The sequence below is a fragment of the Mytilus galloprovincialis genome, chromosome 4, assembly GCF_965363235.1.
Source record: "Mytilus galloprovincialis chromosome 4, xbMytGall1.hap1.1, whole genome shotgun sequence".
Taxonomy (NCBI): Eukaryota; Metazoa; Mollusca; class Bivalvia; order Mytilida; family Mytilidae; genus Mytilus; species Mytilus galloprovincialis.
In genome coordinates, this window is record NC_134841.1 from 104177189 (window position 1) to 104194090 (window position 16902).

The 16902-nt window shown below is 31.6% G+C and overlaps 2 protein-coding genes across 3 annotated transcripts in view; one reads left to right on the top strand and one right to left on the bottom strand.

Moving 5' to 3' along the window:
- LOC143073715 (sacsin-like) overlaps positions 1-1317 on the bottom strand; it is a 48964-nt gene extending 47647 nt beyond the window's left edge. The window contains exon 1 of one of the 2 annotated variants that reach the window (XM_076249479.1): positions 1230-1317. The gene's annotated coding sequence lies outside the window, so the exon portion shown is untranslated. Of the gene's footprint in view, positions 1-1224 lie in introns of both variants that reach the window. The other variant, XM_076249477.1, reaches the window with a different exon arrangement.
- A 299-nt stretch (positions 1318-1616) lies between these two features.
- Positions 1617-16902, top strand: part of LOC143073716 (retinal dehydrogenase 2-like) — a 40581-nt gene continuing 25295 nt past the window's right edge. The window contains exons 1-4 of the mRNA XM_076249480.1: positions 1617-1773; positions 3721-3825; positions 10092-10232; positions 11775-11901. Coding sequence (XP_076105595.1) covers positions 1723-1773; positions 3721-3825; positions 10092-10232; positions 11775-11901 — 424 coding nt within the window. The 5' untranslated portion in view covers positions 1617-1722. The remainder of the gene's footprint in view (positions 1774-3720; positions 3826-10091; positions 10233-11774; positions 11902-16902) is intronic.

A 16902-nucleotide genomic window follows, 5' to 3' on the forward strand; every position in this document is an offset into this window, starting at 1 on the left:
AAATCAATTATGACATGATAAAGCATCAGAAACCAAAAGTTCTAATAAAAGACAACTAAACACAGATTTATGAAAATTGGAATAAAACATAAACATTCAAGTATAATTAGAGTTTATATACTATTTTTTTTCATTTTACGGTTAATTAATGAATACACACACAGGCACTGGTCTCAGAATTTATTATATAAAGGTATAAGACGAGTGCCTGTGAATACACATATCCATTTTTTTACAGTTTATTTGAGAAACTACAAAACTGGCAGAAGGTTTGAAATGGAACACAAATTAAACCTACAATTGCTTCTCAGTCAATAAACCAAATAAAACAGCTAGCAAATAACCCTAACCCTAAAATTAAACCAAATAAAACAGCTAAACAAAGAAAGAAACATATATATTTAAGATGGAAAAAAAATCCGGGGTTGATTTTGCCTAAATATTCAATATTGTGTTGATGAAAAAACCCAATACATTAAGGAGCTTGGTGGAGAAAAACCCAATTTGATATTAACATGAGGGGTGAATTGGAATTGATAATGCAATCAAAAAACTTTATCACTCAATTATATAAGAAAATGGTGGGTAAAAAACCCAATTTGTGAATTCTTATCTGGAGCTCTGGGAACATGTGTACTAAGTTTCAAGTTGATTGGACTTCAACTTCATCAAAAACTACCTTGACCAAAAACTTTATTAACCAAAACTTAACCTAAGCTTCACACTATCTTTTTCTTTGTTCAGTTGACCGTGAAATTGGGGTCAATACTTGAATTTGACAAAAAACTTTAACCTGAAGCGGAACTAACAGTCTACCCACAGACAGACGAACGAAGGCACAGACCAGAAAACATAATGCCCCTCTACTATTGTAGGTGGCATAATAAACATAATGCCCCTCTACTATCGTAGGTGGGGCATAAAAATATCCAAGACCTGAATACAAATTATGTTGAACGAAAAATACTATCAGAACCCTGGTGGCCAGACTGGGCCACTTCATTTCAGAAGCTACTTTGAGGGCTGCAAAATGTCATGGGATAGCTCATACCATAATTTGATGTTTAATCACTGTAAATAAACTCATCATAGATACTTGTAAATTGATATCTGATTTTGGGTTTCATACCCATGAATGTGAATAAATTATACAACCTGCTAAACAAATTTAAACCTCTGGTAATTTTCAAAAATGTAACAGTGTAATTTAAAACATTAATTTACCTCACTAATTCCACAGAGAAAATTGTTCCAGTCAAACATAATGGTTGCCAATAGACATTCCTGTCACATGTTTCATTTTTAATGATTACAAAAAATTGAAAGCGAAAGTGAAAGTTAATTATTAATGATATCAGTAAACAGGTAAAAAGTAAATTTTTTATTTTAAGTTGGCACATGTTTAAAGCCTAATTATAACAGCATTATGGAGTAAAACCAAAAACAACAATGATTTATAAAGTCTTAAATGTTGTGCATGTCTTACTTTTCTACTGACTAGGCATTGGTATTGGTTTCTAGGATCATGTTTCTCGTGAATGGAAATATGGGTCTGGAAATATTGCGGGAAATACAAGGGAAGCTACTCTAAAGTTCTGTACTGGTTCGATTATTTCCAGTATCGAGTAAGGGTTCAGTACTTATCAAGATCACGTGACATAGAAAGTTGATAGTAAGAAACTTGTCATACTTTGAAGGCGTTTAGCATTAACTAATCTTACAATGGCAAATTTTCCACCACCAATTAGGAATCCAGAAATTAAATACACTCAGGTACAGTACTTGACATTTTTTTTTCACTCTTTATATTAAAGAAAACTTGTCATTGGAAATAATTGACCAAAAACCAAATGAAGAAGTTTTAAAGAATATGGACAACAATGTACATTATATAAGATTTCTAAAATATATCATTATATAAATATTAAAAAAAATGATACACACTGTTGATGCATCTTTATCAATTAGTAAAAAATATATCCAGAACTTATGAAAATGGTACAGTATGCTAATGAGAGCCAAACATATTTTTTCAGATCTGACATTATATATATCTAATAAATTTAAATTTTGATATGATCATATGTTGATGTTTTTTATGTTAAAAAATCTCATATGAGCTTATGTTGTCTTTGTTTTTATACTTTGCTGACTGGTAATAAAACTTGTTTCTTAACTATAATCTATTGATTATAATAAGGAACTGTTAAAGGGCTGTGTGTAATGTCTTAATGGCAATCATACCACATCTTCTTTTGGTAAATAAAAATATTCTATTCTATTCTATATGTCATACATTTTTCAGCAAAAATTTGCTTTAAATTTGCATACAACTTTGTCTCGCTTAATAAAACTAAAAAATTTATAATAAAAAAAATCATGCAATTATATTTTTAATCAGTTTTATTTTTCATGTATTATCTGATTGATCTCTTTCAAAAAGGGAGAAATATAGATTCCTACACTGCAACAAGTGTATTACGATATTTCTCCACTCGAGACAGTTAAATTTTATTGTTTAAAGCGCGAGGCTTGCCGAGCTCTTTAAATAACTAAAATTTAAATGTCGAGAGTGGAGAAATGTCGTAATACACAAGTTATAGTGTAGAAATCTGTTTCTCTAATGATTTTTATCCTTCTTTTTCAAAGATTTTCAGAAACTTGTGTTCTTTATATGCGACGTCATCAGGCATGGTCACCTGTTTTCATGACGTCACAATAGGAAAATTCAGCAGAAAACAAAACATTTAGACGTCATAATCAAATTTCGACTAATCATTTGCAGAGAACAGATTTTTCACTAGTGAGGAGAAATATTTTTCTCACACCGGTCAGGAAATGTGAAAATAGCACAAAAATTAGAGAACATTGGTTAGAAAGCACATGTATATAAAAATCTGTGAAAGACCTTTTAATTTATATTAAAATCATCAAATCTGTAATTTCTATAACCATGATAACATAGATGTTTCTTTAAAAAAAAATATGTAGTTGACACATATATTTAAGACTTTTTCAAAATGTTCAATTACTATATATATATATACACGGGTATGCTTTTATTTTTGATAACATGGTAAATAGTCATGCTACAAATATAGTACTTAATTATATGTCAGAGCATCAACTCATATAACACTTCCATTTATTTCAGATCTTTTTTTATTGTCTTGCCTTTACCATGTTAACTAACATGACTAAGTCTAAAAGCAAGACTGAGATGTTCTGTTTTTGACGACATCATCAACCAAATAAAAATTTGTTAAAGTTTGGCATGTTTGTTATCAGATCAGTTTTAGAACTTAAAAACACTTAAATATACATGGTATAAAGAGTCTAATGATATTTGGTACATGAAGCTTTGGCTCAGTTATGATCTATTTTTAATTTTACTTTGAAACTTTTGGGATAGTTTACATGTTAAAGTTCTTGATTATTGGTCAGTTTAAGAGAAACTACGTACATCATCACAGTTATATTAAAGGCAACTGTATCAGTTGTATCAGCAGTCAGTACATTTTTATTTCCATGGAGATTATTTGGCCAAGCTCCCTCAGTTATGGTTCTTTAGATTTCAATTATTTTTCATAATATTTATATACAGGTATATGTGAAAGAACATGTATTACAATTTTAATTTCAACATTCTTATTTTAATTTTCAGGTCTTTCATTAGAAATTAATTCATTATTTTTAATCAAAACTGATTTATGTTTGTAGATATTTATCAACAATGAGTTTGTAAATTCTGTCAGTGGAAAGGTTTTCCCAACCATCAATCCTGCCACAGGAGAAAAAATATGTGACATACAAGAAGGTGATAAGGTAGGTGTGTCGGGTGTGATAGGGTTATAAGTCTCTAACAGAAATAAGCTTGCATTTGATTGAACATATGTCAACTTGAATGAAGTTTAGTCCCTGTAAATTATAGTTTTCTAATGGACATACACACTCAATTAGTGCAAGCTGAAAGGGCTGCACTATCTACGAGATATATATTAAAAAAAAATAATATTTTGATTTTTTTGTTCAATCATTCATGTAAGTAAAATAGGGCCAAAATAAAAAAAAATATGTTTCCCCTCCCACCTCCTGGGTCAAAAAATTATTTTCCACAAAAAAATCAAAATTACTATTATTCTCAAAAATAATTGTTTCCATGTAAGAAAAGTTCTTGAATGCAAAAGGATTGATAATCTAAATAAATACACTCAAATTGAACACAAATAACTGATAAGTGGCCTAGACTTGACAAGTCAAACCATTCATTTGACATGCCCTAACATCCAGTTAAAAAAAACCTGCCTTCCTGGTCTGTTTACAAAGGATATACCTGGCAGACATTCTTTTAAATGTGACCTCATGAAATAAGTTTTTGCTTTTAGCAGCCAGTTTAGTTCATTTTTGTCAAAATAATCTAAGCCACATTGCTGATGAATTATTCACTTTCAAGTGAATAATTCAACCACATTTAAACCCTATTCATGTGACCTTCAATTTAATCCCTGAACTAGTGTTAGACATGAATTATGCTGTACAGTAATTAAATGGAAAAAATGTCAACATTGAAAGTGAAACCAGGGTAAACCATTTTTGATTGACAGATTCCACCATCAAAAACTCATTTTTATATATGTCAAAGTGGCGATTTACATATATTTTTAACCTTGAATATGAAATCAAACAGACCTAGAAAAATCTAATTGCACAAGCTTATTAACTATTCATATATCCATATTTGTGTTTTATATAATGTTTGATAACCTTCAGGCTCCCTTCTTCAGAGGTCTCATTGACGTTTAGACTAAAATACACACACAATTCTGATACATATTTTTGATCCCATGGATTGTAAATTGCTTATTTTAGACTTTTTATAATTTGGATATATATATGTTTTAGTATGTCATAGGTCAAATATAAGAATTTGAGTCTAAGGGTGAACATGCATTTGACAGATTACTTAAGTGCCCCTTTAAATTTGAAAAAGCAATTTCAGCCTAAAAGCCTATTTTTGATCTGTTGATTATTTATACCAGTAAATCAATGGAATGCTTCTGACAGTAAGATTATATGTATTATTTGTCTGACATGAATTACAGATTTTGTTTTGTAAATTCTATTTCTATTCAGATTTATTTTACAGTGGCAGTATTGCATCAAACTATAGAATCTCCAAAGTTGAGTAAATTGTCATTTAAAATATCTTTTAGAAAAATGTTAGAGTAAAAATGTTGGGCATGGACACATGATGTGAAGTTGATGAGTTCAAAATCCAAGACATTAACGAGAACAGCTTGAACTGTTGTTTGTCTTTTTTAGTATTCTTTCTTTATTTGGTTGTGACACAGTGTTTGTTTTTGTTATTTGTACTAATGAATCTGAATAACCCTATGACATCTTTTGCCATTATTTTGATAGTTTAATCTGGATATCTATTAAATCACAAATGAAAAGATATTTTATTTTTTAACCTCAACTCATACAGAAACTGGGATGAAAATTACGGATAAATTCCATTCAAAAAGACACCATATGTAACTGAGAGAGACCCAGAATTATGAGAACAGAAGGGAATAAGATTCAGTGTTCACAGTTAAAGGGGACGTTTAAATCCTTTAAATCATAAGATTCAGTAATTACATTTGAAAGGGGAGTTATTCAATCCTTTAAATCATAAGATTCGGTAATTACATTTGAAAGGGGAGTTTTTCAATCCTTTAAATCATAAGATTCGGTAATTACATTTGAAAGGGGAGTAAATTTTAAATCCTTTAAATCATAAGATTCAGTAATTACATTTGAAAGAGGAGTTATAATTATAATAGCTATTTTGAAACCATCTTTTAGAAACAAAAAATGACTTAATTTAGCTACACTTGTATGTGATAATTGTAAATTTAGTTCAGTTGTAAACTTAATCATTTTTGCTTGTAATTATATCTACTTTGCCTTGAGGTATAATATTTCTGTGGTATAACATTTCTGTTCGTTTACTTTTCTGGTTAGAAAAAATGGTATGACCTTCAGTTGTGAGATAAAAACAATTAGACATTGTACTATAGTATTTATGAATTGATAAATGATACTTCTGGTGTAATCTACATTTAGCATATTTATATCATCGGTCTTACAATCAGACAGTAGAAATAAGATAGGGGGTTTTATACCTAAGATGTTTTATCCCCTTGTATGCATAATTAATTACTCTCATTACAATAGGTAGAATTATAGTTTCATTATTGACATGATGACAGTTGTGGAAAGTTGAAAATTAAAGCTATTCTGTACAGTATACCACTGAAATGATTTATACAATGAATACATGACTCTTGAAACTGTTTCATTGATTTATATAGGATGTTCAGATATTTATTTAGTTGTATCGATAAAAAAATTGTATTGAGTAACAATTTATGCATGAACCTCCTTCATGTATTGTGAAAAAGAAAAGATTTTGCTGACTTCACTGTAAATTCAATAAAATTAAAAACATGTTCTAGATTATAAACCTGTGTGTCAATATACAGTAAGTATTGATATACCATGTGTACATTGTGTATATCAAGGACGTATATATATAGCTCCTTGTGTATATGGACGAGATAAACTGACAAACTTTATCTATCGAGCTGACCATACAGTTATCATAGCTACATCATGTACATGAAAATCAAGATAATTTGATAAACAGCAGTAAAATATTTAAGGACATTGTCATAAACAAACACTAACAAGACTCATGAAGAAAATTGATGATATTTAGTCAAATCTGTAAAACTTTCAAAATATGTTTTAGCTATATATAATCATGAAAAAAGACAGAATATTGTCAAATTATAAGCTTAAGTTTCATAAAAAGTGAAAATAGGATTTAGCTTGATATCAACTCAAGCTATTTAAATTTTAATATAACTAGAACACAACCGCGAAATCGCAGGCATTAATACAGCTTGTAAACTGTTGTACGATGAATTTTTGTTAAAGATATTCTGACTGGAGAATTTCATATAAGGTATCAAAGCCCTCTCCTTTTTTCCAAAGTCCGTTATGTGTTTCCTTTCTGTTAAATTCAATTATTTTTCGTGTGGCCTTATACCACAATTATTTTTCCCCTTGGCTACCATGCATTTCTTTTGGTAAATGTCAAATTAAATTAAAAATTTGCACCTTTTCAAACATGAAATAAATGCAACTGCTTATAGACCATTATTATTCTAATAAAATGTGCTTCTAGGACAATCCATCAGTGCTTTTCCTTTTGAGAGCTCTATTAACATGCCAATGGTAGGATTTTAATCTCGTATAAATGACTAAGGCTCATTTGAGGGGTGGTTTGAGGGGTCCTGATCCTGAAATCCCCGCCTTAAAAACATGAAATCCAGAGGTGCGCATTTTAACGAAATTCATATCCCGACATCCCAAAATTAAAAAAAAAAAATATTCCAGCATCTCTTAAAGACCAATCTCGAAATCCCGAGCTAAAAACACCCGATCCTGACGTCCTGAAATATTTCTGCATCCCTCTAACCTCTACACTATCTTCATTTTGGCCAAATCACTACTTTCAGTTTCAACAATAGTTTTTTATGCCCCATTTATAGGAATTATGTTTTCTAGTCTGTTCGTCCGCTCGTCTGTTCGTCCGTCCTTCTGTCCGGCTTCAGGTTAAAGTTTTCACTTTCAACAATAAATTTTTATGCCCCATTTATGGGAATTATGTTTTCTAGTCTGTTTGTCCGTTCTTCGTCCATCCGTCTGTCCCGCTTTCGGTTAAAGTTTTTGTTGAAGTAGATTTTGATGAAGTTGAAGTCCAACCAACTATAAACTTAGTAAATATGTTCCCTATGATATGATCTTTCCAATTGTAATGCCAAATTAGAGATTTTACCCCATTACACGGTCCACTAAACATAGTAAATGATAGTACCGATGTGGCATCTGTATACTATGGACACATTCTTGTTTCCACATGTTTTACTTATTTCAATAAATATGCAACTGGTATGACCCCTTAGATAGTAAATATTTCAGAAAAAAAGTAGACAGAATACAGAGAGTCTCTGTATATTATAGTAGTATAATCGTAGTTTACAGGTGGATAAACGCGAAAACATAATTGTCTCTAAGGAGGTATAATAGTTGTGGTTCTTGCGATCTAAAAACCATGATATGGAGAAAGCTCTGATTGGCTTATTTATTTTTCATTTTTGTAATCTATCATACGATTGGTTGTTTTAGTGCATGTTTAAAACCGGAAGTCTTATCTATGACTAAAAGTCAGTCTGATAACGGAAACAATATCCGGACACCTATTTTGTCATTTTTCTCCCAAAATAACTCAATCTGAATAATCATAAGAATGGATGACAAATGCGACTATGCATGTTGCCTAAAGAACACAGAGGCATGACGATTAATTTATTATGGAAGGAAGAGAAGCGACACACAAAATGAGGTCTTCTCGTTTAATAGTATAGATAATAAATGAGCCTTCGGCGAGTTTATTATTACTATTGAAATTAAATAACGAGAGTTGATATCAGGCCATATCCAATTTTCACAAGTTGTTAAACCTATCTCTCTCATGGTCAACACTCTCATTGTGGTAAATTAAAAATTCAGAGAATAGTTGATCTAGTCTTTTGCACATTTCAGTATGACATCATATTAACATTTCCGGTGTCAAAATTTAAATAACATCAGATTTTTTTAAGACTTTTTGTGTGCTTCAGAATTTAATAAAGTTTGACAAAAAGAAGATTGTCTGGTGATTATGTGAATGTTTGTATGTCTCATCAGTCCTCTTGATGATTCAACATACCTTGAATTTTAACCATCTGTTTTTGGTCATAGACTATGAATTACAATAAATTTTATGATCAGTCAAAGTGACTGGAATCCATATGACCTTGACCTGCTTGCCAAGGTGATGAGTCTATACCAATGAAGAAGACAGCACTGCAGTTTAGAATATGAGTGACTGATTACTTTGAAAATGACCAAAAGATCATTATTTATTTAACCTTCACAATATTTCCAACACATACCTCTGAAATTTTAAAGTGTTACTAAAATTAACACTACAGATTAACAAGTCCTAAAATTCAAATACACGAATCAAAATATAAAACAAATGACACTTTAACATTACAATAATCAATGATAGAATACAATATTAATTAATGATAGAACATATTTATCACTGCTGTCATTTGTCACGTGAAGAATTTTATACGTTTTAATTCTTTGATTGATAATTCTTTCTACTAGTATCATGTAGGTTGGAATAAAATATATAAGTTTAAGTTTATCTTTTTCTAGGCTTTCTTACTTGGATTGATGAAAATTGTCAACAATATTTTGTAATTGTATAAATAAACCAATTGTTCAGACGTTTCGGCCATTGGCCTTCTTCAGTTATTTATTATTCCTCTAAACTACATGGCTGACATTTCTTTTTTCAAACACTGGGGTTTAAAAAAAGAAATGTCAGCCATGTAGTTTAGAGGAATAATAAATAACTGAAGAAGGCCAATGGCCGAAACGTCTGAACAATTGGTTTATTTATACAATTATAAAAGGTATGTTCCCTATTGGAATTTTGAAAACAAGAACAATATTTTGTTTTTCACTGATTGTGTATGATGTTAAAGAAGAGATATATCAGGATTTTATTGAAATATCTGGGACAATAGAAATTGCAATATACAGATACGATGGATGTAACTATCTTTACCCTTCAATCAATGTAATTATCATCTGGCCTTCTCTATTATTGACCGCCTCAGTAGTCTTATGGTAGGGTGTTTGCCTTCGGGAGGTTGTGGGATTAAACATTGTCCAGTGTCAAACTTGGTACTTGCTGGTTCTCTGCTTAGTTAGGCACAAAGCATAAAGGTGTAAGAGCAAAGTCTCAGAGTCAGATTAATGTGACCGGGTAAGGTGACATATCTGTCTTTGGACTAGCACGTTTAAAAAAGTAGGGTTAATATTCATATTACATTAACATGTTCTGGTCCCCTTTATTTATTCGCCACTGAACATTAAGCAGCCATCCACCCATCTCTATTATTGTCCTTATATTTTAGGCAGATGTGGACAAGGCAGTCGCTGCAGCAAAAGAGGCTTTCAAACTTGGATCACCATGGCGACGAATGGACGCCAGCAAGAGAGGGAAACTTCTGATGAAATTTGCTACCCTCCTAGAAAGAGATGCTCAGTACTTAGGTGTAAGTTATTTTTGTCCCTTTCTATTTGGCAATCATTCTCGGATAAACTATTAAGTCAGCTATTTGTATGACCAAAGGTTTACTCATCCTAGATCTGTTCCATGTTGTCTGATATTATACCATATTCAAATGTGGTAGGATTTTTTATAATGATGTGTAATTACTCATATTATTTAATCCACCACATGCTTTTGTACAATGACTGTCAAAAAAGGATTGTATAGTCATGATTTTAACCAGAAATTTCATTTATGGCCCATCATTAAAGTTTAATCATAAAACTATGTTAAAACAGCAACCTATAATGTTTGTGAAGTACACACTTCAAAACATCCAGTGTAATAAAAATTGTATATAAACAACTCATTTAAGTGACATGTAAAGACATTTGACCACATAAAAAAAAATGATGGACATCAAGTCTTTATAATTCTGTTACAATAAATTTTTGCCAATACTGATTTTCATTTGCCACATTTTATTTATTTATCTAAAAGCTTAGTTAAAATAATCAGTACATTTTTGTACTTTGACCAAAGAGGACGTTATTTCTTATCTTACATTTAATGGATTGTTCTTGTCATTTATCTATTGTCCTACTTATACACAATACATGCATGACATAATTTCTACAGGGTTCATAATCATGATCATAAGAAAGTTTTAGTTGATTCTGAACAAGAGAGAGGGAAGTTGTTTTTGTTTTAGATTTATAGTACGGTATAAACAAACTTCAAAATTTAATACAAAGACATTGTAAAGGGTCCCATGGAACCCTATATTTTGCATGAGATTACTGCTTATAATAAGGGTAAAAAAATAATAAAAAAATATAGGTCACCAATGAGTTAAAAAAGATATTAAATTATAATGCAAAAAAATAGCATTTTTTTTTCACCAAAGGGAGATAATTTGGAGCTTTTTCAATGATATAATCATTTTAAAAGTCATCTGGGGCCAAAACGAATTGATTTTTTGGTAGATTTTTGTACCATATCATAAAGTTATATTTTATAGCATAATAAATAAAATTTGTAATGAAAACAAAAATGTTTATATTTTTTACTGATTTTTTTTGTACCCTGGAGCCTCCTTAAGTAGATGGAGTATCTTTTACTCTTATTATTTGCATAAAGTCTTTTTTAGACCCTAATAACCTTTTCAAAACTTCATGGAATGTGACAAAATTCTGACCGAATTCTTAAAATGATCAATAAATATAATCTGAAGAGTTGATTTTCTCCTGATCATAAATAAACTTAACATTTGTTATTGAATGCTTTCCTTTACACAGACAGCAGCAATATTAATCATGGTTGAGACAAAAGACTGAAAGGGTTTTATGACACAGGGATTCTTAGAAATCTGTAGCATTTTTTTTTTATCAGAAGTTTGAGATAAAAGTTAATGGTATAGACAAGACACATTGGTACTGATCAGATACTTACTATAAAATCCTTAGTATGTAAAAGGTACACATGAGAGAATCTTTAAATCTAAATTTGAGCATGGTAATTTATCTTTACTATTTGATACTTTCAGAGTTTGGAGACTTTAGATAATGGTAAACCCTACACCCAGGCTTTTGGTGAATGTTATTTCTCATCAGATGTTGTCAATTACTACGCTGGATGGGCAGATAAAATTCATGGAAAAACAATTCCAATCAGTAAGTCAGGATAATGTATAGCAAAACAATCATTATTATATCATACCAATTTGTTATTGAGCATTGAGCAACAATTATTTTTGATGAAATTAGGACACACACTTTCAAAGTCATTTGAGGTATGTGTCATCAAAACGGTTCATTCAACCTCTGTCAACAATTTGAAATTTACACAACACAGAAAAATCCATTTTACAAATTCAAATTGCTTAGATAAATAAAATGAATCAATGATTATACGACTTTGTCTGTTGCTGTGACTGTATTGCTTTGATTGATAATACAAAACATATTGATTACTGGGAACACTGACAAGTTTATTACAAAAAGAATGATGAATCTCCCTACTGCATGGCTTAGTGGTAACTCAATATTGACTACCAGGGATTTACTCAACAAGCATGAAATATTTACCACTGGATGTTAAGCAACCTTCAATCATCAATCATTATGTTAATGTCTAATACAAAGAGATCAGCAACACATAGAGTTGCCTTTATTTTGACTATTACAAGTAACAAAAATAGTCATGTGTACACTTAATTTATGCCAATTTTAAACTGGTTGTAAATTGATTGGCCTCTAATTATTTTTTGTTTTTATAACACTCAATCTGTGATATTTTATTCAACCTATGCCAACATTTTTTCATACAATTTTATACCTTAATTTCAAAATGTTTGCATAGGTTGAATGAACCATAATTAAGAATATCTGGCAATCTTAAGTGGGAGAATTTATATATATGAGCAAAAAGTGGCATCTTTGTATTAAAAGAACTCTTTAAATTTTGAATTAGTCATGAAATCTTATCAGAAAACATATATGGAATTTAGATATAAACAAAATGTTTTTTGTTTTATGAATATTAATTATATCTTCCCAATAATATCTCATAGTATACATTTTAAAAGTGCTTGTCTGGCAAATGGCAGAATGTAAAGTTTACATAGAAATGTATTGAGACAAGACCAATTTACTTCAAACACTGTGTAGCTGTGAATCTAAATGCAATTTTAAAATTTATCAGAATGATTTTCCTTAGGATAAAATAGACCCAAATCTATTATTTATAGATAGAGAAGTTTGTCAACGCGAAATCTATACATTTAACATATAAGGATAACTTTAATTTGATAAATACTTTGGACCAATCTGCTTCTTTCGCAACTTTAATTATAGTTCTGTGGAGATAAAGACTAATTATCCTTTGTCACTTTAAAAGTTGGAACATCATTGTGTGATAAACTAGAGCCAGATTATTGTATACTGTGGATGCATTTATTTTCCTTAGTACCAATTATCATGGATTAAGGGAAAATTGTATTTTAATGGATGTTTATGCCCCACTGAGGGGCATTATGTTTTCAGTCTGTCCATCTGCCCTTCTGTCCTGCTTCAGATTAAAGTTTTTGGTCAAGGTAGTTTTTGATGAAGTTGAAGTCCAATCAACCTGAAACTTAGTACACATGTTCTATTTGACTATTTGTGTTACACCAGACTTGAACCAGTTGTCTGAAGTTTGATTAATCAGAGTTATTTCCCTTGTAGATGGTGACTATTTGTGTTACAGACATGAACCAGTTGTCTAAAGTTTGATTAATGAGAGTTATTTCCCTTGTAGATGGTGACTATTTGTGTTACACAAGACATGAACCAGTTGTCTGAAGTTTGATTAACCAGATTATTTCCCTTGTAGATGGTGACTATTTGTGTTACACCAGACATGAACCAGTTGTCTAAAGTTTGATTAATCAGAGTTATTTCCCTTGTAGATGGTGACTATTTGTGTTACACTAGACATGAACCAGTTGTCTGAAGTTTGATTAATCAGAGTTATTTCCCTTGTAGATGGTGACTATTTGTGTTACACTAGACATGAACCAGTTGTCTAAAGTTTGATTAATCAGACTTATTTCCCTTGTAGATGGTGACTATTTGTGTTACAGACATGAGCCAGTTGTCTAAAGTTTGATTAATCAGAGTTATTTCCCTTGTAGATGGTGACTATTTGTGTTACACCAGACATGAACCAGTTGTCTAAAGTTTGATTAATCAGAGTTATTTCCCTTGTAGATGGTGACTATTTGTGTTACACCAGACATGAACCAGTTGTCTAAAGTTAGATTAATCAGACTTATTTCCCTTGTAGATGGTGACTATTTGTGTTACAGACATGAACCAGTTGTCTAAAGTTTGATTAATCAGAGTTATTTCCCTTGTAGATGGTGACTATTTGTGTTACACCAGACATGAACCAGTTGTCTGAAGTTTGATTAATCAGAGTTATTTCCCTTGTAGATGGTGACTATTTGTGTTACACCAGACATGAACCAGTAGTCTGAAGTTTGATTAACCAGACTTATTTCCCTTGTAGATGGTGACTATTTGTGTTACACAAGACATGAACCAGTTGTCTGAAGTTTGATTAATCAGAGTTATTTCCCTTGTAGATGGTGACTATTTGTGTTACACTAGACATGAACCAGTTGTCTGAAGTTTGATTAATCAGACTTATTTCCCTTGTAGATGGTGACTATTTGTGTTACACTAGACATGAACCAGTTGTCTGAAGTTTGATTAATCAGAGTGATTTCCCTTGTAGATGGTGACTGTTTGTGTTACACCAGACATGAACCAGTAGTCTGAAGTGTGATTAATCAGAGTTATTTCCCTTGTAGATGGTGACTGTTTGTGTTATACCAGACATGAACCAGTTGTCTGAAGTTTGATTAATCAGAGTTATTTCCCTTGTAGATGGTGACTATTTGTGTTACACTAGACATGAACCAGTTGTCTGAAGTCTGATTAATCAGTGTTATTTCCCTTGTAGATGGTGACTATTTGTGTTACACCAGACATGAACCAGTTGTCTGAAGTTTGATTAATCAGAGTTATTTCCCTTGTAGATGGTGACTATTTGTGTTACACCAGACATGAACCAGTTGTCTAAAGTTTGATTAATCAGACTTATTTCCCTTGTAGATGGTGACTGTTGGTGTTACACTAGACATGAACCAGTTGTCTAAAGTTTGATTAATCAGAGTTATTTCCCTTGTAGATGGTGACTATTTGTGTTACACCAGACATGAACCAGTTGTCTAAAGTTTGATTAATCAGACTTATTTCCCTTGTAGATGGTGACTGTTGGTGTTACACTAGACATGAACCAGTTGTCTAAAGTTTGATTAATCAGAGTTATTTCCCTTGTAGATGGTGACTAGTTGTGTTACACTAGACATGAACCAGTTGTCTGAAGTTTGATTAATCAGACTTATTTCCCTTGTAGATGGTGACTATTTGTGTTACACTAGACATGAACCAGTTGTCTGAAGTTTGATTAATCAGAGTGATTTCCCTTGTAGATGGTGACTGTTTGTGTTACACCAGACATGAACCAGTTGTCTAAAGTTTGATTAATCAGAGTTATTTCCCTTGTAGATGGTGACTATTTGTGTTACACCAGACATGAACCAGTTGTCTAAAGTTTGATTAATCAGACTTATTTCCCTTGTAGATGGTGACTGTTTGTGTTACACCAGACATGAACCAGTTGTCTAAAGTTTGATTAATCAGAGTTATTTCCCTTGTAGATGGTGACTATTTGTGTTACACTAGACATGAACCAGTTGTCTGAAGTTTGATTAATCAGAGTTATTTCCCTTGTAGATGGTGACTATTTGTGTTACACTAGACATGAACCAGTTGTCTAAAGTTTGATTAATCAGACTTATTTCCCTTGTAGATGGTGACTATTTGTGTTACAGACATGAACCAGTTGTCTAAAGTTTGATTAATCAGAGTTATTTCCCTTGTAGATGGTGACTATTTGTGTTACACCAGACATGAACCAGTTGTCTAAAGTTTGATTAATCAGAGTTATTTCCCTTGTAGATGGCGACTATTTGTGTTACACCAGACATGAACCAGTTGTCTAAAGTTAGATTAATCAGACTTATTTCCCTTGTAGATGGTGACTATTTGTGTTACAGACATGAACCAGTTGTCTAAAGTTTGATTAATCAGAGTTATTTCCCTTGTAGATGGTGACTATTTGTGTTACACCAGACATGAACCAGTTGTCTGAAGTTTGATTAATCAGAGTTATTTCCCTTGTAGATGGTGACTATTTGTGTTACACCAGACATGAACCAGTAGTCTGAAGTTTGATTAATCAGAGTTATTTCCCTTGTAGATGGTGACTATTTGTGTTATACCAGACATGAACCAGTTGTCTAAAGTTTGATTAATCAGAGTTATTTCCCTTGTAGATGGTGACTGTTTGTGTTACACCAGACATGAACCAGTTGTCTAAAGTTTGATTAATCAGAGTTATTTCCCTTGTAGATGGTGACTGTTTGTGTTATACCAGACATGAGCCAGTTGTCTAAAGTTTGATTAATCAGAGTTATTTCCCTTGTAGATGGTGACTGTTTGTGTTACACCAGACATGAACCAGTTGTCTAAAGTTTGATTAATCAGAGTTATTTCCCTTGTAGATGGTGACTATTTGTGTTACACCAGACATGAACCAGTTGTCTAAAGTTTGATTAATCAGAGTTATTTCCCTTGTAGATGGTGACTATTTGTGTTATACCAGACATGAACCAGTTGTCTGAAGTTTGATTAATCAGAGTTATTTCCCTTGTAGATGGTGACTGTTTGTGTTACACCAGACATGAACCAGTTGTCTAAAGTTTGATTAATCAGAGTTATTTCCCTTGTAGATGGTGACTGTTTGTGTTATACCAGACATGAACCAGTTGTCTAAAGTTTGATTAATCAGAGTTATTTCCCTTGTAGATGGTGACTGTTTGTGTTACACCAGACATGAACCAGTTGTCTAAAGTTTGATTAATCAGAGTTATTTCCCTTGTAGATGGTGACTGTTTGTGTTATACCAGACATGAACCAGTTGTCTAAAGTTTGATTAATCAGAGTTATTTCCCTTGTAGATGGTGACTGTTTGTGTTACACCAGACATGAACCAGTTGTCTAAAG